Below are 20,694 nucleotides of genomic sequence, written 5' to 3'. Positions count from 1 at the left end.
CTGAAGCCAGGAGCCAGGTGCTTCCTCCTGGTCTCCACGCGGGTGCAGGGCCCAAGCACTTGGGCCATCCTCCACTGCCTTCCAGGGCCACAGCAGAGAGCTGGACTTGAAGAGGAGTAATGGGGACAGAATCTGGCGCCCCAACTGGGACTAGAACCCTGGGTCCTGGTGCCGCAGGCAGAGGATTAGCCGATTGAGCCGCGGTGCCGGCCCTTACCTGTTTGTGTTTTAACAAATTTTTTCAAATCTCTGTGCAGTTTTGGAAAGCCAATAATTTAAAATTTTGCTCTATGTTTTATAGATTGTCAAAAACTTTTGGCCTGTTTTTAAGGGATGACAATAATAATAATCCCTTACATAATGCAGTTAATTTCTCATGTGAAAATACATATTTCTTAAGTATCAATTTTAGTTTTGGGTGGCAGAAGGCATATAGAATGGCTCTGTAGACAAGGATTAACATGCTATCTTGCTGTGCACTGAACTACATATCTACAATCTTGGCCGTGTTGAAGCAATATTCGTCTGCATTCCCTAACTTTAAGGATGTTGGCTGTAGCTAAACTGCATGTGCAAACAAGTGAGCTACCTATCACTGCTTTTTACTGAGGGACTGGAACATATGTTTGGCCTAGTAGAAGGATGTATGTAACCAAACCCCATGAAAAGCTCAGGAATGGAGACTGTAAATCAACATCTTCCATTAAGATGTTATCAGATGTTGTCACTTATGTTAACTTTCCTTTGTGAACTCACGATATAAATATAACCATGATACTAACTTTTTCGCTGTGTCATTTGAATCCTTCCATTAAATCTATAAAACTGGCATAGTTCCTAGGGAATTTTGCCAGCAGTGATTAACATAGTTGCCCAGTGTAGGGAGGTTCCTCAGCTGTTTATTTTTTGCTAATAACTGAGGGATATCCAGGCAAATTGTAATGTGTTGATGCACTAGAAATGCAGATTTATTCTAAGACATGAGAAAAAAATGATTATTGTGAAGATCACTGATGATGCCTGAACTAACTCTAATCATTTGGTCAGTAGATAATACTTTTGACTGCTTCTCTAGGTTCCTAAGAGTAAGGCTGGGGAGGCCACCAAAGTAGCTATAGATGCTGGATATCGCCATATTGATACTGCTTACGCATACCAAAATGAAGTGGAAGTAGGTATGGCCATCAGAAGCAAGATTGCAGATGGTACTGTGAAGAGAGAAGACATATTCTACACTTCAAAGGTATAGCGTGCTTGATGTCTTGGGGTGAAAATTAATAAAAAGTGACGTGTGCTAATGATAATTACATGATTTTGTCAGTAGTTGTGAGGAATTTTTCTTATTGGCACACTTTAACCATGCATTGCATTTTTATTACTTTTCATATGTTTTAATTTAAGATTTGACAGTTTTGATATTTGCCTTATTTGCTTTCATACACAGATATATTAATACTCATATATACTATTTTTTCATGAAATTATCACAAAACCTGAAATTCATGACAATGACCCTAGATAAGGAAATAAAGGTATATTGTCTTGTGGATGGTAGTGAGCAATATTTTCGCCATCTATGTGCAAACATTTATGGCATTCACACATTTTTTATGCTTTATCAATATATATTAACTTCTACAAATAAGAGGAAGATGTGGCATTTGTCTTTTTGTATCTGGCCTATTGACTTAACATAATGATCTTCTGTTTCATCAATTTTGTTGCAGATGTCATGTTTTCATTCTTTTTACTGTTTAAAATTTTTTTAAGGAATACAGACTTCATGTTTTTAATATATACAAGTTTGGGAACCTGTTGATTATCCTCTGCCCCACCTCCTTCCCATTCATACTTCCACCCTTTCTTCTTTCTCTCTCTTCCTTTCCCATTCTTATTTTTACAAAGGTCAGTTTTAAGTTAATTTTATACTCATAATATTAACTGTACACTAAGTAGAGAGTTCACTGTGTGGTAAGAAGCAAAAAGAACACAGACAGGGCTGGCGCCTTGGCTCACTGGGCTAATCCTCCACCTGTGGCACCGGCACCCTGGGGTTCTAGTCCCGGTTGGGGAGCCAGATTCTGTCCCAGTTGCTCCTCTTCCAGTCCAGCTCTTTGCTGTGACCCGGGAGTGCAGTGGAGGATGGCCCAAGTGCTTGGGCCCTGCACCCACATGGGAGACCAGGAGGAAGCACCTGGTTCCTGGCTTCGGATTGACGCAGCGCGCCAGCCATAGCAGCCATTTGGGGTGTGAACCAACGGAAGGAAGCCATTTCTCTCTATCTCCCTCACTGTCTAACCCTGACTGTTTTTTTAAAAAAAAAAAAGAACATAGACAAACGGGCAAGGAAACCATTGTTCCATGGCAGCCAAGACAAGAGCTGTTCAATATCATTGCATCTCAAGGTGCCAGTTTCACTCCTACAGATTATTTTTTCTTTTTTATGACCAAGTTATATTTCATCATTTATATACACCCATTTACTTTCTTCAGTCATCATTTGATACACATCTAGGTTGACTCTTATTTTTATTGTTTTTAATTATACTGCTATAAACATGGGACTGTAGATATCTCTTTTATATGCTGATGTCATGTTTTAAAATATAAATCCAGAAGTGAGACAACTGGGTTATATGGTGGGTCCATTTTTATTTTTTGAGAAATTTCCATATGGTTTATATCCTTCTTTAAGGTGACATGCTGTGTTTGTTTGTTGATTTGCATATATGTATCCATCCCCACATACCTAGGGTGTACTAGGACACGGTGGCTAATGATTTTGATGTGTGGTTGGATTCAATTTGCTGCTCTACTTTAGAATATTTCTACACCTCAGTTCATGAGGGATATAGGCCTATAGTTCTTTTCTTCAGTACTTTTCTCTGGTTTTGGAATTAAGGTAATGCTGTCCTCATAGAATGAGCTTAGAAGGATTACCTGACTTTCATTACTCTGAATAGTCTGACAAGAATTGGTAGTAGTTCTTTTTGAAAGTTTGGTAGAATTCAGCAATTAAGTCATCTGGTCCTGGACTTTCCTTTGTTGGGAGACTTTTTATACTTGTTAAACTTCACTCTTGATTATTGATCTACTCAGTATTCCTGTCTTTCGGCATTAATTTTGGTGAATTCTGTGTCCAGTAGTAAGCTATTTCCTCTAGATTTTTCCAATTTCTTGCCTATAGTTTATAATCATTTTTAACAACTCTTTGTATTTCTGTGGTATCACATGTAATATCTTCTTTTTCTTTGATTTTATTGATTTGTGTCTTCTTCCTTTTTTGGTTAGTCTCGCTAATGATATATCAGTTTTTAAATTTTTTCCCAGAAAAAAACTTTATCATTTCATTGATCATTTTTATTGTTCTTAATTTCTATTTTGTTTATCTCTTCTCTAATTTTTAGTATTCCTTCCTCTCCACTAAGTTTGGTTTTGTTTATTTTTTCCTTCTTTTTCCAGGTCTGCTAGGTGCATTGTTCAATTATTTGTTAATTACATTTCCTTTTTTTTACGTAGGTACTTACTTTTGTAAATATTACTCTTTTTTATTTAATAAATGTGAATTTATAAAGTGCAACTTTTGTATTGTTGTGGCTTCCCCCCCACAACCTCCCTCCCTCCCGTGGCCCTCCCCTCTTCCACTCCCTCTCCCATCCCTCCCTTCATCAAGTTTCATTTTCAATTACCCTCATATACAGAAGATCAACAGTATATACTAAGCAGGTATATACACGCTGCACTCACACAACTGCACAAGGTATAGCGTATTGTTCAACTAGTAGTGTTTTTAAGTTTCATAGTAAAACACATTAAGGACATAGATCCTATGTGGGGAGAATGTAGCCAGTGACTCCCGTTGTTGATTTAACAGTTGGCACTCTTATTTATGACATCAGCAATCACCCGAGGCTCTTGCCATGAGCTGTCTAGGCTATGGAAGCCCCTTGAGTTCACCAACTCTGAACTTGTAAACATTCCTCTTAATACTGCTTTAGCTGTATGCCTTAGATTTGGATAGGATGTGTGTCCATCTTTCATTTTCAGTAGTATCAAGGAATTTTTTAATGTTCTTTTTGACTTCTCTACTCCAGTGTTGCATTAGGACCATGTTGTTCAGTCTCCATGTAGTTGCATAATTTCCAGAATTTCTTTTGTTGTGAATTTCCAACTTCATTTCATGTTGTTATTAAAGATACACGATAAAGGGTACAGGTTGTGGTGCAGCTGGTAAAGCCACAGGTCGCAACATCAGCATCTCATGTGGGTGCCAGCGCATGTCCTACTTGCTCCAGTTCTAATCCAGCTCCATTTTAATGACATGAGAAAAGCAGCGGTTGATAGCCCAAGTGTTTGATTCCCTGCCAGCCATGTGGGAGACCAAGATGAAGCTCCTGGCTTCAACCTGAAGCAGCCTTAGCTGTTGTGGCCATTTGGATTTGAACAAAAGGATGGAAGATATATGATGTATGACGGACATCTAGGTTTTCACTCAACCAAGTTGTCTACAAACTAGTGATTTGATAAAGGGAATATAGCATATATAACATAGTCGAATGCTAGTCAACCATAAAAAAATTCTGGACATCTGCAATACAATGAATGGAAGTGGAGATTATTATGCTAAGTGAGTTAGCAAGTCTCAGAAAGACAAACATGACAAGTTTGCTCTTATATGTGGAAGTTAGTATAGAGTATACAATTTATATGGCTGTTATGTCATTTGGTAATTATAAATAGTGCTTCATTGAATCATAACATATAAAAGACAATACACCTTTCTTTCATGATGCTATTATTGTCACAAATCTCTCATGTTGTGGTATTGATATCTCTGTTTTCAAGAAAAATCGAATTAAATATGAAAATTTAAAAATATACAAGATATGATTTTGATTTTTAAAATCTGTTGAAGGTAGTTTTATGTTCTCAAATAGTATTGTGGGTTGGCAATTTTTCTTTCAGAACTTGGACTGTAACTCTTCATTCTTTAGTGTCTTGTGGCATTCCTGTTGAGTAATTTGTCAACTTGTGAAATTTATTTCAAAAACTAATACTGCTGTTCTCTTATCAATTTTAGAATCTTCTCTTTATGCTTTCTTTTTCAAAGTTTGATTAAAATATGCCATGGTGACACTGCTTCCCAGTCATGCCTATTTGGGATTCTATGAACTTTCTATATTTGGGTATGCATACTTTTCTCTAACTAGGGAAGTTTCTGCCTATTATTTCATTGTCTAGATTCTGTTAGCTGTTCATTTTTGCATTACTCCATGACTTTCCAAAAGTCATGTCTCGGGTAGATTAATGGTATCACTGTGATCTAAGACATTATTGTCATTAGTTTTTTTTTTAACTTTTATTTAATGAATATAAATTTCCAGTGTACAGCTTTCCCCTCCCATAACTTCCCTCCCACCCACAACCCTCCCCTCTCCCGACCCCTCTCCCCTTCCATTCACATCAAGATTCATTTTCAATTCTCTTTATATACAGAAGATCAATTTAGTATAAAGATTTCAACAGTTTGCACCCACATAGAAACACAAAGTGAAACATACTGTTTGAGTACTAGTTATAGCATTAAATCACAATGTACAGCACATTAAGGACAGAGATCCCACATGAAGAGCAAGTGCACAGTGACTCCTGTTGTTGACCCAACAAATTGACACTCTAGTTTATGGCGCCAGTAACCACCCTAGGCTCTCGTCATGAGTTGCCAAGGCTACGGAAGCCTTCCAAGTTCACCAACTCTGATCATATTTAGACAAGGTCATAAAAGACAGAGTGAGGATAGTAACCAATGATCCTAAGAGTGGCATTTACCAGGTTTGAACAATTATACAGCATTAAGTGGGGAAGAGGACCATCAGTACACACAGGTTGGCGTTAGTTTTAATTATATTCTTTACTTTGTTTGGTCTGAGATATTTGAAAAGACCTGTCTTCTAGATCATTTGTCTTTCCTCTATTTCTCACATCTGCTGTTAAATTTTTCAACTGAAATATTAATTGCTTTATTGAGGTCTACATTTCTAATATTTTTGATTGGTTCCTTTCCAATACCTCTAGGTCTTCACTTTCTAAATTCTGTCAATATAATCTAAACCATTGTCATTGTACTTATCTGATAAAGTCTGTATCTCTGGTATAATATTCACCTTGGATTAGGATACTTAGGAGTAATATCCAGAAATGACAGAGTTCTTACACATAGGTCAGGACTCAGGAAACCCGAAAAGAAGGCATCATGGTCCTTCCATGTTCATTACATTTTTACTAGTAAAAAAAATCTTAATATTAATAAAGGAAATCAAGTATTTTAACTAATGTATTTATTGTTGTACCACTTCTGCTGTTTAAACCCTGCAGCTTTGGTCAACTTTCCATCGACCAGAGCTGGTCCGACCAAGCTTGGAAAAGTCACTGAAAAACCTTCAACTGGACTATGTTGATCTCTATATTATTCATTTCCCAGTATCTATGAAGATAGGCAGTTCATATCAAATTTATTTCATTGCAGTAGTCAGAATGGCTATCATTATCATGGATGAGTGAACAATGCTGATAATGATAAATGATAATTTACATAATTATAGAAACTGCTCATGGTATTAAAGCTGCAGAGTTTATTGGATTCAGTAAATGGGAAGCTCAATTCATGCTCCTTTATGTTGATAGCTTCGCTGCATCTTCTAGTACTAAAATTATTATGGAATAGACCCTGGATCCAAGTTCTGTGGTAATAGTGCCTGGGGGTGGGTGAACACATTTTCAGGAAAATAAAGAGCACTGATTGTCTCGCCTGGGTCAAGACTAGAATCCATAATCAGTGGAGATCAAGGTCAGGTAACAACTGATCTTCACAATGAAACAGATATTTGTTTGGAGCAAAGAACAGGAGAACATGAAGTAATGTAAATCCAGAGGACCCTACTAGGAGCTGGAAAAATAATAATTGTTAATACTCATAATAGCAGTTAGAGGGGGAGTATAGCCTAATGACATTATCCACTAGTCCATATGCAGTGCACATTGCATATGCTGTGGAGCAAAAAATGTTGCTCCACATATTTTTTGGAAGTTTGTGTTCCAACACTAAATACAATGGATGCCTTGCTGTTGTCTGGGTAGCTGAATATGGTGGTATAGTGAAACAACTGCTCTTTTCTAGCCTGGGGAAGAGATTTTTCCAACTGATGAAAATGGAAAAGTCATGTTAGACATGGTGGATCTCTGTGCCACTTGGGAGGTGAGTACTTGATGGAGTGAGTACAGGGGAAGCAGGGAAAGGGAAAATCGGGTCACAATTAATCTTAAACGAATGAGACATTCATTCATGGATGCACAAAGGTTGATGTACTAAAGCATGGGGTAAGAAGACAATACTAGGGAGAAACAGAAAGGTAAAGGAGAATTAGTGGATTTGAGAGCAGGCTTCTTTTTCTGTGTAAGTACAGTAATTCCTCTGGTTTCCTAAGAAGAACACAAAATTCTTGGTCTTGTTGTCAGTGGCTTCCCTTATGCTCTTTATTAGTTTTTCTCTTTGGTGTCTGTCAGTGCCCCTTACCTTCATTACAATCTCTTGATAATGTTCCTCTTAACTGTGCTAAATGCCTTTGTATTATTCTACCCAACTGTGAAAATATTTCTTCACAATCTTTCCTCCCAGGCCATGGAAAAGTGCAAGGATGCAGGATTGGCCAAGTCCATCGGGGTGTCCAACTTCAACCGCAGGCTGTTGGAGATGATTCTGAACAAGCCAGGGCTCAAGTACAAGCCTGTCTGCAACCAGGTGACAACACGCATTCTCTCCTTCTGTTTTTGATTCCCTGCTCCTTGTGCTTCTGGTAGTTGTCCATCTGTTTGCCACTTCTGTCAACTTACTGTGTGAAACGGAAGATTCTGCAGGCAGAGCCTCTGTAAGCAAGGGGAGGAAGTGCCCTCAGTTGTTTCTGTGTTTGTCCTTGTCTTAGTGAAAAGGCAAGGAGATGTTATGCTGAAATATGCATAAGAACATGGAGCAGGTGTGAGAGGTAGCAATGAGCAAGAAAGGCAGCAGTCAGTAATGAAACCTCAGTGGGAAGATTAATCCTTCCCAGATCAATGAATGATACCCTGGAGGATGACCAGATGCACTGACTGCTGAAGATGATGTTGAAAGAACTCTATATAGGAAAGAACTCCGTGAAGATATCTGATCCGTAGTAAATAAAGACAGAGTGAATGTAAACTAGGTGGTGATGGTTTGTTTGGTGTTGAAAGACCTGAACCCTTCCAGTGGGTATCTTTTCCTTCAGATTTTTTGAACAGAGACTTAGATAGAGGAAAAAAAATAACTGAATATAATCTGAGGAAGAAGTTGGAAGTTAGCTATTGATGGTGATAGTATTGTCGGCTGCATCAGTGCTCTGAAAATTTTAGCAAAACTTAAGTGATCTTATCCCTGAGCACATTTTAGTCTGCATTGCCTCTCTTTTTTGCCACCAATCAGCTGTTTAACCACATCTATTCTGTGTCTGGTTCCATGATCTAACTTTGTATCTGACAACCTGTAATCACACAGTAAAGACCTTTCACTGCAAAATCTGATTATAATTCATATAATGATGAAGCACACTGATTCTCAGCAAAAAATATTGTAAAATTAATATGGCTTTCAATATTAATTTTACTCCAAAATTTTATTTTTCACAGATAGTGTTAGACAGTGAGTAAGAGACAGAGAGAAAGGTCTTCCTTCCATTGGTTCACCCCTCAAATGGCCACTACGGCCAGAGCTACGCTGATCTGAAGCCAGGAGCCAGGTTCTTCCTCTTGGTCTCCCGTGCGAGTGCAGGGGCCAAGCACTTGGGCCATCCTCCACTGCTTTTCCCGGGTCACAGCAGAGAGCTGGACTGGAAGAGGAGCAAGTGGGACTAGATCCTGGCACCCATATGTAATGCTGGCGCCGCAGGCAGAGGATTAAGCATGTGAGCCATGGCACCAGCCCCAACTCCCAAATTTTTTATTTGAAATGTCAAACTTTCAGGATATTTGATAATGCAGATATTCCATATTTATCTCCAAACCCAAAATTGAAGACATTTTTTCATGTGTTTAATGTTAATAGGCATATAGCAGTATGTCTTTATACATATGTACAACATTTTGCTGATCCTCTTGAAACTCTTTGGTGAAAAGGACTATTCTTCCACACAGACCTCAGAAAATATCTCCTGGGATAGAAGACACCATACTACATAGTTACAGTTTCACAATTGGGTCTAAATTAGTTTCCAAATTCTTCATATCATTTAACATTTTCCATATTGTAATTTTTCTTTGTTGTCCACAAATGTCTTTCAATAGTGCAGTAAAATTATAGTTCACAAATAGAATTTGTTATGTTTGTCATGCTTGTTTTTTTCTCTAGAATGGTCAGCAATCTTTTCTTCCTGTAATATCTAGACAGATTGTTGCAGATGTTCTGTTTTTTCTCAGATTGTTGCCTTATAGTAATGTTTCTTTATTTTAACTTTCCATAAATGAGAAGTTAGATTTGAATGCTTTAAGATTTCTTTCTTATTTTTTGAAAAAAAAATTCATTGTAATTAACAATAGTCAGTTAGGTGATAATAGTCAACAAAGAATGAAATATTCCTTAACCGATTTTTAACACAATGGATAAGTAGCCATTGATGACTTTTGTCTTAACTGATGATTCAACTGCTGTTTGTAAATAATTAATTGCATTTAAAGTACACTTTTTGCTTTTGTTACTTAATATTTGCACCTTAAATCAGTATAAACCGTAATTGTTCCTGTAAGGTAGGAGTAGCATTAATACTTTCCCTTTAGTTAAAAAGAAGTTAATGTTATAATCACTGTCACTAGGAGCAAATTTTTATATTCCCTCTTTCTCTCTTCCATTTTTATATATTGATAACTGTGGAATCATGGATTTTTACATGCTCTATGTGTTAGAATTATTTTTACTCATTATTCTTTGGATGCTGAAATCTATCCAAATGTAATAAATACAATTCCTACCATATTGATATGTTAGTCCATCAGAGATGCCTTAATGAGGCTTTGAAAAATGCTTGCTTTGTGGCATATTCAATGCCAAAGCTCAAAGAATGATAATCTTGTCCCAGAACTGCTGATTGTCGGCTTAACATGAAACTATTATTTAGCCACCCAAGAACTGAGCACGTAAGTGCTTCTTTTCAGGAATTCATATTTTCACATTTCCACAAGACAAAATATTAACTTATTTGCTTTAGAAATTCTGACTTGGGGGCCAGCGTTGTGCTGCATGTTGAGCCTAAGCTTGTGATACCTGAATCCCATATTAGAGTTATATTCCCAGGGGCTCCATTCACAATCCAGCTTCCTGCTAATGTGTCTGGAAATGTACTAGACACTGTAGAACTTGGGCCTTTCCCCCACATATTAGATGTATTCTCCAGGCTTCAGCTTGGCCCAGCCCTCAATGTTGTGATTGCTGTTGGGAGTGAACTAGCAGTTGGAAGGTCTCAACTTCAATCTCTCTCTCTCTCTCTCTCCCTTTCTAATAAAATAGATTAATATTTAAAACAAAATTTGAAAATTGTTATTCATTGATATTGTCAGTCTAAATGTCATGTTACATTGTTAAGTTCAACTACATTTATTTTTACAATTTCCCTTAAATTTAACATTAATCTTTTATGTAGTCATACTTGTCAATCTGCCTACCCACAGGTGGAATGTCATCCCTATCTCAACCAGAGCAAACTGCTGGAATTCTGCAAGTCCAAAGACATTGTCCTGGTTGCCTACAGTGCTCTGGGATCACATAGAGACCCTAAATGGTAAGGGAAAAACAGGCAAGTTTATCTAAATTATCATTGTTGATGAAATATTACTAGTTTTGCAGAGTTACCTGTCAACTGGCTCAGGGGGGTGGCAGAATTTGCATTTCAAGCAGGGTCAGATGATATTATTTTGGTGGCCAAGGACCACTTTTGAGAAACACTTGTTCAGAATGGGTCCCCTAATCTGTTTTTTGATGCCTCTGACAGTCTGAAAACTTAGCCTCAGAAGTGAGCTTTTCTACCTCTCCTTCCAGGGTGGACCAGAGTGCTCCAGTTCTCTTGGAAGATCCAGTCGTTTGTGACTTGGCAAAAAAGCACAAGCGAACTCCAGCCCAGATTGCCCTCCGCTACCAGCTGCAGCGTGGGGTTGTGGTCCTGGCCAAGAGTATCACTGAGAAGCGGATCAAAGAGAACATGCAGGTGATGAACATGGGGGGCTGTAGGCACCATAGATCCTACACAGTATCTTTCACTGTGTGCTTCTTAGCCAGATGTCAAGACATCTTTAGGCCAAGTCTATTTCTCTGGTTTTGATGATGCATTTGAGATTTGTATATATTTCTGACACATCAGGGCTAAGTAGAATTAATGGTAAAACAGAAAGCGGAGAATAGTGTTGCAGCATTAAATTGACAGTATACTCTGCAGTCAATTGCAAAGAGGCATCTTGTTTTCCTTTTCTGAAATTAGGGCATCAGACTACATAATTTTTGGTTTTTAAATTATGATCATTTTATTTTTAATTTCTCAGAATTCATATAGTTTAATACCTATATATTTTTAGTTAGGTTTTCCTGTCTTGTCAAGCAGGTATTCTAGTCTTTGTTTAAATATATCATGTCTCTGTTTTAAATAAGAGACTCCTATTATACCCTCAGCTATTATATTTGTAAAACAAACACCTTCCACTTAGAAGATTATTTGAAAGTATTATTTTTATCTGAGAATCGGGAAACCATCATTCTGGCAAGATCTAGCTACCATTCAATAGGCCTACCCATAATGAAGTTATGGGGTAATAGGCAATGGACCCAATGCATATGGAGCCTACCCAAATGAAACACCGGGAGATATTTGTCTGATCACTCTATCATGTTCCTATTTATGTATTCTGGACTTTACCTTTATATGAGATGCAGTTGTTAAAATGTGTTCTTGGGTTATGTTGTGGTGAAGCAAGGTGAGCCCCTACCTGCAATTCCAGCACCCCATAGGAGAGCTGATTTGAGTCCCAGTTGCTTCACTTTCAATCCTGCTCCCTGGTAAAGTACCTGGGAAAGAAGTGTAGGTTATAGTTTTTCTTCTCTTCTTGGTATATTTTCATGATCAAAAATTACGACTTTTGTGTAGTTAAATCTTTATTTATCTATGACTTACGTGTCATGTGTTTTCATAAAGGGAAAACAAAATAATATTCCACTACATTATCTATAAAACTGTTATCGTTTTTCTTCTATATTAAGCTCTTAATTCAACTAGTATTTACTAAATACTGTTTGAAATACATATAAGAATCCACTGACCTGATGTGTACTTTTAAAAATAATATCAAGGAAGGGAATTTGGGACTTCGCTGGGGATGCCCATTGCCCATATTCAAATGCTTGGATTTGAGCCACAGTCCTGCGTGAATAGTATTCCACAATATACATAAATACCACGATTTTTTTTTACTCAGTCATCAGTTGGTGGACATCTGTGTGCATTCCATATGGTGGCCATTGTGAGCTGAGCTGCTATAAACATGGGAGTACAGACAACTTTCATATGCTGACTTAAATTCTTTTGGGTAAATTCACAGGTCATACGGTAGATCTACTTTCAGATTTCTTAGGAATCTCCACTCTGTCTTCCATAATGATTAACCAATATTGTATTTTCTCTGGTTTGTGATAATTAATATACAGAGTACAAAAAGTGTAATGGAAATTATCAAAATTGACATTTTTTCAACTTTTATTTAATAAACATAAATTTCCAAACTACAACTTTTGATTTGGATTATAGCAGATTTTCCCCTCATAACCTCCCTCCTACCCCAACCATCCCATCTCCCACTCCCTCTCACATCTCACTCTTCATCAAGATTCATTTTCAATTATCTTTATATACAGAAGATCAGGTTAGTAAATACTAAGTAAAGACTGCAACAGACTGCACCCACACAGACACACACAAAGTAGAGAGTGCTATTTGAGTAGTAGTTTTACCGTTAACTCGCATAGTACAACACATTAAGGACAGAGATCCTACATGGGGAACAGGGGCACAGTGACTCCTGTTGTTGATTTAAATGAAAGATCTCTGTGAGTGAGATCCCAGCGGAAAGAACGGGCCATCAGAGAAGGAGGTACCTTTCTCTGAAGGGAGGAGAAGAATCTCCACTTTGACTACGGCCTTGCCTAAAATTGACATTTTGAGATTTATTGTTTATAGCCCTTTTCTATACTCATGAGGAACAGCCGTTATTCTACTGAAAAATAAGACCTTTTAAACAATCAAGCTGTCAACTTTTCTTTTTTGTTCTTTCTTCATTTATGGAATATACAAATCCAACTGTGTTAAGGAATGCTACTAATTTATCTCATATATTTCAAAGCTTGCTATAAATTCTTCTGTATCTTGCAAGCACATGGCCCAGTCATTTTTAAATAATGTCAGCTTTGTTTTCCCACTACAAAATTTGAGCTGTCCTCTATCTGTAGGATTGTACAGTATCAATAATCTAGTAATGCATATTTTATTTTCGTCACTATTTATTTTTTCATTCCGTTTTAATTTCTATTGTTTGTCATATTATATTGTTTCATTTTAATGTAATATTAATAAAAAGAGGAAAGATGTTAGGCCAGTGTTTTTGATTACTGTTTTTGTGAAGTCTTGAATTGCTGAGAAACATTTCAGGGTTTTTCAGATTATCAGTATAAAAATACTAATAATTTCTGCTCTCTAATAGGTTTTTCAGTTTCAATTGTCTTCAGAGGACATGAACGTTCTAGATGGTCTGAACAGAAATCTTCGCTATGCTAATGGTGAAATGTAAGTTTTTGGTAAAGGCATTGCCTTCATTTAGTTCCTGAAGAGGAATGCAGGATGGGTATTAGCCTCTATTCTCCAACTATCTGCAGGCATGAACTCTGGGAACCCCTGTGTCGCTTAATTAAATGTCTGCAAAGGATGACTCCTTCCTCTTCCCACAAACCTTCTCAATTCTTATCAGATTGAAGGTATTTCCAACAAATCTGTGGTCATAGGCAGAATTCTTTTTAATTAGCATATTGGTTTATTTCACAAGCCAAGAAGAATAGTTTCCTTCCAAGAATTTACAAACTAAAATTTGAATGAACCATAATGTGCAAATCAAATCTGGACCTTTGTAAATGATTGATTTATTTTTGGTATATTTTCTAAACAAAATTGTCTTGAAACTTTGAGAATTTGGAAAACTTTAGCTTATAATGCTCATCATGTGAATTGCCTTCTTTTTTCTTTTTTAAAAAGATTTATTTATTTATTTATTTATTTAAGAGGTAGCATTGCAGAGAAGGTCTTCCATCTACTGGTTCATTCCCAAAAGGCTGCCATGGCCAGAACTGTGCTGATCCAAAGGCGGATTGGAAGAGGAGAAGCTGGGACTAAAAACCGGCACCCATATGGGCTGCTGACAATGCAGGTGGATGTTTCATCTACTATGCCACAGCATTGGTCCCGTGAATTGCCTGTTATTTCTGGTAGTGTCCTAATTAATTAAAATTACTTATTTAAGTACTTAAAAGCCATAGAAAGAAGTTTCATCTGCATTTTAAAGGAAATAAATACTATTTTCAGAGGTCTTGAAAGATTATTTATAAGCATATTTTCTTGGAGAATGAAGACAGACAAATGGGTATTATGATAATGTGAAATTTATTTGGTGAATTTTGATACACAATCATTAATAAAGAAATCATAAGGAAAACTAACCCAATGGCACTTTTTTTTTTTTCTGACAGGCAGAGTTAGACAGTGAGAGAGAGAGACAGAGAGAAAGGTCTTCCTTTATCTAATGGTTCATCCCCCAAGTGGCCACTATGGCTGCACCGATCTGAAGCCAGGAGCAAGGTGCTTCCTCCTGGTCTGCCATGCGGGTGCAGGGCCAAGGGTACTGGGCCATCCTCCACTGCCTTCCCGGGCCACAGCAGAGAGCCGGACTGGAAGAGGAGCAACCAGGACAGAATCCGGCACCCCGACTGGGACTAGAACCCAGGGTGCCGGTGCCACAGGTGGAGGATTAGCCTAGTGAGCAGCGGTGCAGGCCCCAAATGGCAATCTTATGGCTTTTGGTATGCTAAGAGAAATACCTAATGGTCCACAAGTGTTTACGCTGTTCATTATAAATATCACTTCAGGAATAGATCAAAACACACTTTACTTGAGACAGTACTTTGTTTGCAGAATACTTTTGGCAACACTCACTCCTAGTCTGTAAAGCATAGATATCTCCCTAATAATAACTATGAAAGTAATATATACCTGCCACATAAGTGCTATTATTAAAAGAAGTACAAAATAAGTCAGCTTGGGACTTACGTAGGCAGAAAGACTTCACCCTTCCTATGGAATTTCCCCTGAGATACTTGCAACTAATGTTTTAGTAGTTTGAAATCTCTCCCTTCCTTTTCACTGTGTTTGCTAAGGATTCAAACACTGCATTTCTCTTGAGGGAGTTTGGCCTTAAAGGTCAATAGAAACACTTGTTATAATTTTCTGAAGTATGGCGACATTAATGCAGAGATGGAATCTTAAAGTTAGATAAAAGTAAAAGAATAAGAATGGGGTCAAAAGCACACAAGGGGAGACAATGTATATCCAATATACATCTTTTTTTTTCAACCTGTATATGTGACTATCTTTATTTTTATTATTTAGAAAACTGTTATTTAATAAATAAAAATTTTGAAATACAGTTTTTAGATTATAGCAGTTTTCCCCCATAAACTAATTCCCAAGCAAAGCATCCCATCTCCTACTCCCTCTCCCATCCCATTAACATCAAGATTCATTTTCACTTCCCTTTATATACAGAAGATCAGGTTAGTATATACTAAGTAAACACTGCAACAGACTGCACCCACACAGACACACAAAGTATAAAGTACTGTCTGAAAACCAGTTGCACCGTTAATTCTCATAGTACAACATATTAAGGCCATAGATCCTACATGGGTTGTAAGTGCACAGTGACTCCCATTGTTGATTTAACAATTGACACTCTTATTTATGATGTCAGTGATCACCCAAGGCTCTTGTCATGAGCTACCAAGGCTGTGGAAGCCTCTTGAGTTCTCAAACTCTGACCTTATTTAGACAAGGTCATAGTCAAAGTGGAAGTTCTCTCCTCCATTCAGAGAATGATACCTCCTTCTTTGATGCCCCGTTCTTTCCACCAGGATCTCATTCACAGAGATCTTTCATTTAGGTAATTTTTTGCCACAGTGTCTTGGCTTTCCACGCCTGAGAAACTCTCATGGGCTTTTTAGCCAGATCCAAATGCTTTAAGGGCTGATTCTGAGCCCAGAGTGCTATTCCAATAATATATCTTTACTCTCCTTTTGAGCTCTAACCTTATAGAATTTAAGCAAAACTACACTATAAACAAGAATGACAAGAAATATGCCTTCCTGCTACCTGTGGGTTTTTAAATTTATGATAGAAATAATTGTAATAGGGGCCAGTACTGTGATATAGTAGGATAAGTGTCACTGGGATGTCATATGGGCACTGGTTCAAGTCCTGGTTGCTCTACTTTCAATGCATCCCCTCTGAAGTACTGGGAAAGCAGTAATGTTGGCTCAATTGCTTGGGCTCCTGTGCCCACATGGGAGACCCAGAAGAAGCTCCTTGCTTTGGACCGGCCCAGCTCCGGCTGTGGTGGCCATTTGATAGTGAACCAGCAGATGGATTACCTCTCTCTTTCTCTCCCACTCTGTCTACAGCCTTGACTCTGAAATACATAAATAAATCATTAAAACAAAGAAATAATTGTGATAATATATGAAAGAGATTAGCATATTGTAAAATGGCATATACTCAAAATTAGCCAATATGTTATAATTGGTAATGCTATCTTCGTATGGAGAAAAATAAAGAATACACCAGGGAAATAATGCGAGGATACAGAGTATCAGTTTATAATTCTTCCTGCCTTTAAATATTCTAATGAACATTGATTGTTCTCTCTTTGTATTCTCAGTAGTTCAGAAGATATGCAAATGTGTGAACTATACAAAAAGCCTTTAGACATTGAAGTCTGTTCTATCAATGACATTCTTTTCACTTCATAATTTAATATACAGTGCTATGCATGAGGGTCAGTGAGTAAACAATTAAAGAGTTAAGAAAAATGTTGTCAGCTTCCTAGGAGTAGTCTATGCCCCTTGAAATATATTAGTATTAAACAGTGTTCTGCTGTGTCCTTGTTCAAAAACAGACAAAATACATTTCTCTTTTCCTTGAGAATCTTCTATAAGACAGCACTGGGTATCACCTTGCATTATTGAAAGACATAGTTAAGCCAGAGTAATATGTTTGAATTGCTTATTTTGCATGTTCTGCATGTTAAGCTCCAGGTTAAGGTCTGTAATTTGAAAAAAAAAAAACACTGAGTATGACTGTATTTACAATAAATTATTACTCATACGTACACGTTACATTTGGAAACTGGAAAGGAAAGAATATTAAGTTTTACTAACATGGTTGCTACACAGCAATCCTTTCAATACACTAGAAATGTGTTATTGATTTTAAGTTGTACGTTTTTCTCATTTTAGTGCGGCTGGACACCCAAATTACCCATTTTCTGATGAATATTAACATGGAGGACTTTTTCATGAATTCTAAAAAATCTCCTGCGTGTGGATGTGATACAGGAGATGTCTCGGATGCTGGTGATTGGCACGTCTCTTCTGCTCAGCAATGCACCCTCAGCTACAGCTACATCCACAGGGCATGAAGCATGGACAGCAAACTTTTACCATTTTCAAACACAATTTTTAATGTTGTTTTATTAAAGATTCTTGTTCACCACTGACTCTATTACTTCCATGGTTTGTTTCATTCTGACTCCTTAGTACTTAAAGTGATTTTCTTAGAAATTTGGAGACCTGCGGTGAGATATGATAGCAGCTAGTCCATAGATGCACCTGGGAATGAGGTGAAGAATTGTCAGCCTGTAGGACAGTTTAGCAAAGGTTTTCAGTGGTTGTTTATTCAGTGCATTCCGGAGAGAAAGAAACTCACTGCACAGAGCACAGAGGTGAGGCGATAGTGCAAGGGTGACCGATGGTTCAGGGGTGCCCCTGCATCAGTTGTGGATCAGAGCTACAGAGCACATGTGGGCATTTGGGATCCTTGGGCTAGGGTTAGGCGCAGGGTAGGGGTTGAGAGGAAAAGTCATGATGAGTCAGGTATGAGGAAGATGGAGAAAAAGGAAATCGAGCACATCTCTGCCTGGAAATATTGGCAGGTCTTTTATTAACAATATCTTCAAAGAGAAGGTAAGTTTCCACCTATTTTAGGCGTTGACTACATGAGTTTCCCTGGAAAAATGTTAAATTCCTGGGGATGCACTGATATAGAATATCAGAGAGAGAATAAGAAAGGAAGGAGGAAGGGTGGGGGCACAGGCAGGAGGGAGGGTCCAGTGGGAATTAACACTATGTCCCCAAATTTGTACAAATGAACTACATGACATTTGTTTACCGTAAGTAAAAAAAACATTGAATATTAAAGAAATCCTCAAATAATATGATGCCCTGGATATCAACTCCACATTTCTCAATATTTTAGGATTTAAAATAAATTTGAATTGTTTAATTTTATCCCCTTAGAAGACATAACCACCAAATTAAGCAAACTAAAATACATAAAACATCCTAAAGCCATTAACATGTCAAGTATGTTAAATTACTGAATAATACATAGAATGAACCAGGCTGTACAGATTTCTAAAAGTCTTTTGGAAAGTGTGTAAGTAATATAAGACAATATTTTAAATTTTAGTTTTTTTCTTTTAGGTTTTAATTAGTTTTTAAAATTCAAAATAGTTGGTAGATACAAATTTAAGAAGATAGTGATGACCCATCCCACCCTCCCTCAGTCTCTCTTCCTCCACCCCCTTCATTTTATTTCTTTCATTTTTCATCCTTTCTTTTTTTCCTTTTGCTTTTTAATAAACATTTTAAATTTATATTACAGTAACAAGGGTTTATGCTTCTCCAAATAAGAAGTTTAAAAAGTAAAAAGAATAAAGACCCTAATTTAATGGGAATATAGGCAATGACTATAAATATTAATTGACTGGAAAAATTACCATTTCACTCATATAGAGTAAATTTTCAATTAATCACAGATCATTAAAACTGTAGTAGTGTAACATTCTTTTAAAAAAAGATTTATTTATTTATTTGAAAGAATTATAGAGAAGGAGAGCTACAGGGAGAGAAAGAGATAGAGAAAGGGAGAGAGAGAGAGAGAGAGAGAGAATATTTTCCATTCCATGGTTCACTCTCCAGATTGTTGCAACTGCTAGGGCTGGGTCAGGCAGAAGCCAGGAGCCAGGAGCCAGGAGCTTCTCCCAGGTCTCCCACGTGGGTATCAGGGGCCCAAGCACTTGGGTCATCTGCTGCTGTTTTTCCCAGGCCATTAGCAGGGAGCTGAATCAGAAGTGGAATATCCTGGATACATATGAGATGCCCATATGAGATGCCAGCGTTGTAGGTGGCAGCTTTACTGGCTACAGCACAATGCAGGCCACAGTGTAACATTATTAACCAGCAGTTTGACAAAGGTATACAAAAAAGTTTTAGAAAACTATATTTGCAGCAATACTGATACATACAGGCATTTTGTTTTTTCTTTGTCTTTCTCTTTCTCTCTATTTCTCTTTCTTTCTTTTTTAATCTCAATTCCCATATATAAGGGAGAACATGTGATATTTGTCTGGCTTGTTTCACTCAACAAGTCCTCCAGTTGCATCTATTAGGATGCAAATGATAGCATTTCATTTTTTATTGCTAAATAATAATTATTGTGTGCATAAAGCATATTTTCTTTATTCATCCATCTGATGATGGACACCTTGGTTGATTCTATAGTTTAGCTATGGGAAACAGTGGTGCTATAAACATATTGATGTATGTATCTTTTTGTGACAACATCTTCATGTGCTTACCAGGTAGTACCGGGGTCGATGGGTGACATGGCAAATATATTTTCTAGTTTTTTTTTTCTTTTTTTAAAGATTTATTTATTTATTTGAGAGACACTGTTACAAACATAGGAAGAGATAGAGAGGGAGAGGTCTTCCATCTGCTGGTTCATTTCCAAATGTTTGCAATGGCCGGAGCTGGGCCGATCTGAATCCAGGAACAAGGTGCTTCTTCTGGCTCTCCACGTGGCTACAGGGGCCACTGCTTTCTCAGGCCATAGGCAGAGAGCTGGGTCAGAACAGGAGCAACCGAGACAGGAACTGGGGCGCATATGGGATGCCGACGTCACAGGTGGAACAAATACACTTTTAAGAGTATAATGATACTTTCTACCCTACTTCCCTCTATCCCTCAATCCCTCCAGAACCTCACCAGCATTTTTTATAATTTATAATTTATTTTGGGGTAATATTCATTCACACTGAATGTGCAGTAACACCACTTTCTGGTTTCCTCCAGCAGTGCACACCTAGGTTGATTCTGTATCTTCACTATTGTAAATAATGCTGAAATTAACATGACAGTGCATTTTAGACATCTGCCCAGAAGTGGGATACCTGAGTCATATGGTAGATCTTTTTTTCATGTTTTGAGGAACTGCC

General features: G+C 37.4%; 1 protein-coding gene across 1 annotated transcript in view; it reads left to right on the top strand.

Annotated features, from left to right (window-relative positions):
- The window catches only part of LOC133773584 (prostaglandin-E(2) 9-reductase-like), a 38,130-nt gene extending 20,217 nt beyond the window's left edge, over window positions 1–17,913 (top strand). Inside the window, exons 3-10 of the mRNA XM_062211007.1 lie at window positions 1,076–1,243; window positions 6,376–6,492; window positions 7,178–7,255; window positions 7,676–7,798; window positions 10,732–10,841; window positions 11,099–11,264; window positions 13,801–13,883; window positions 17,654–17,913. Of these exons, the coding sequence (XP_062066991.1) occupies window positions 1,076–1,243; window positions 6,376–6,492; window positions 7,178–7,255; window positions 7,676–7,798; window positions 10,732–10,841; window positions 11,099–11,264; window positions 13,801–13,883; window positions 17,654–17,696 (888 nt within the window). The 3' untranslated portion in view covers window positions 17,697–17,913. The remainder of the gene's footprint in view (window positions 1–1,075; window positions 1,244–6,375; window positions 6,493–7,177; window positions 7,256–7,675; window positions 7,799–10,731; window positions 10,842–11,098; window positions 11,265–13,800; window positions 13,884–17,653) is intronic.
- Window positions 17,914–20,694: the final 2,781 nt, after the last annotated feature.

The sequence above is a fragment of the Lepus europaeus genome, chromosome 14 (assembly GCF_033115175.1).
Source record: "Lepus europaeus isolate LE1 chromosome 14, mLepTim1.pri, whole genome shotgun sequence".
Classification (NCBI taxonomy): domain Eukaryota; kingdom Metazoa; phylum Chordata; class Mammalia; order Lagomorpha; family Leporidae; genus Lepus; species Lepus europaeus.
The sequence above is the reverse complement of the archived record's forward strand: the minus strand, read 5'-3'. Positions and strand labels throughout refer to the sequence as shown.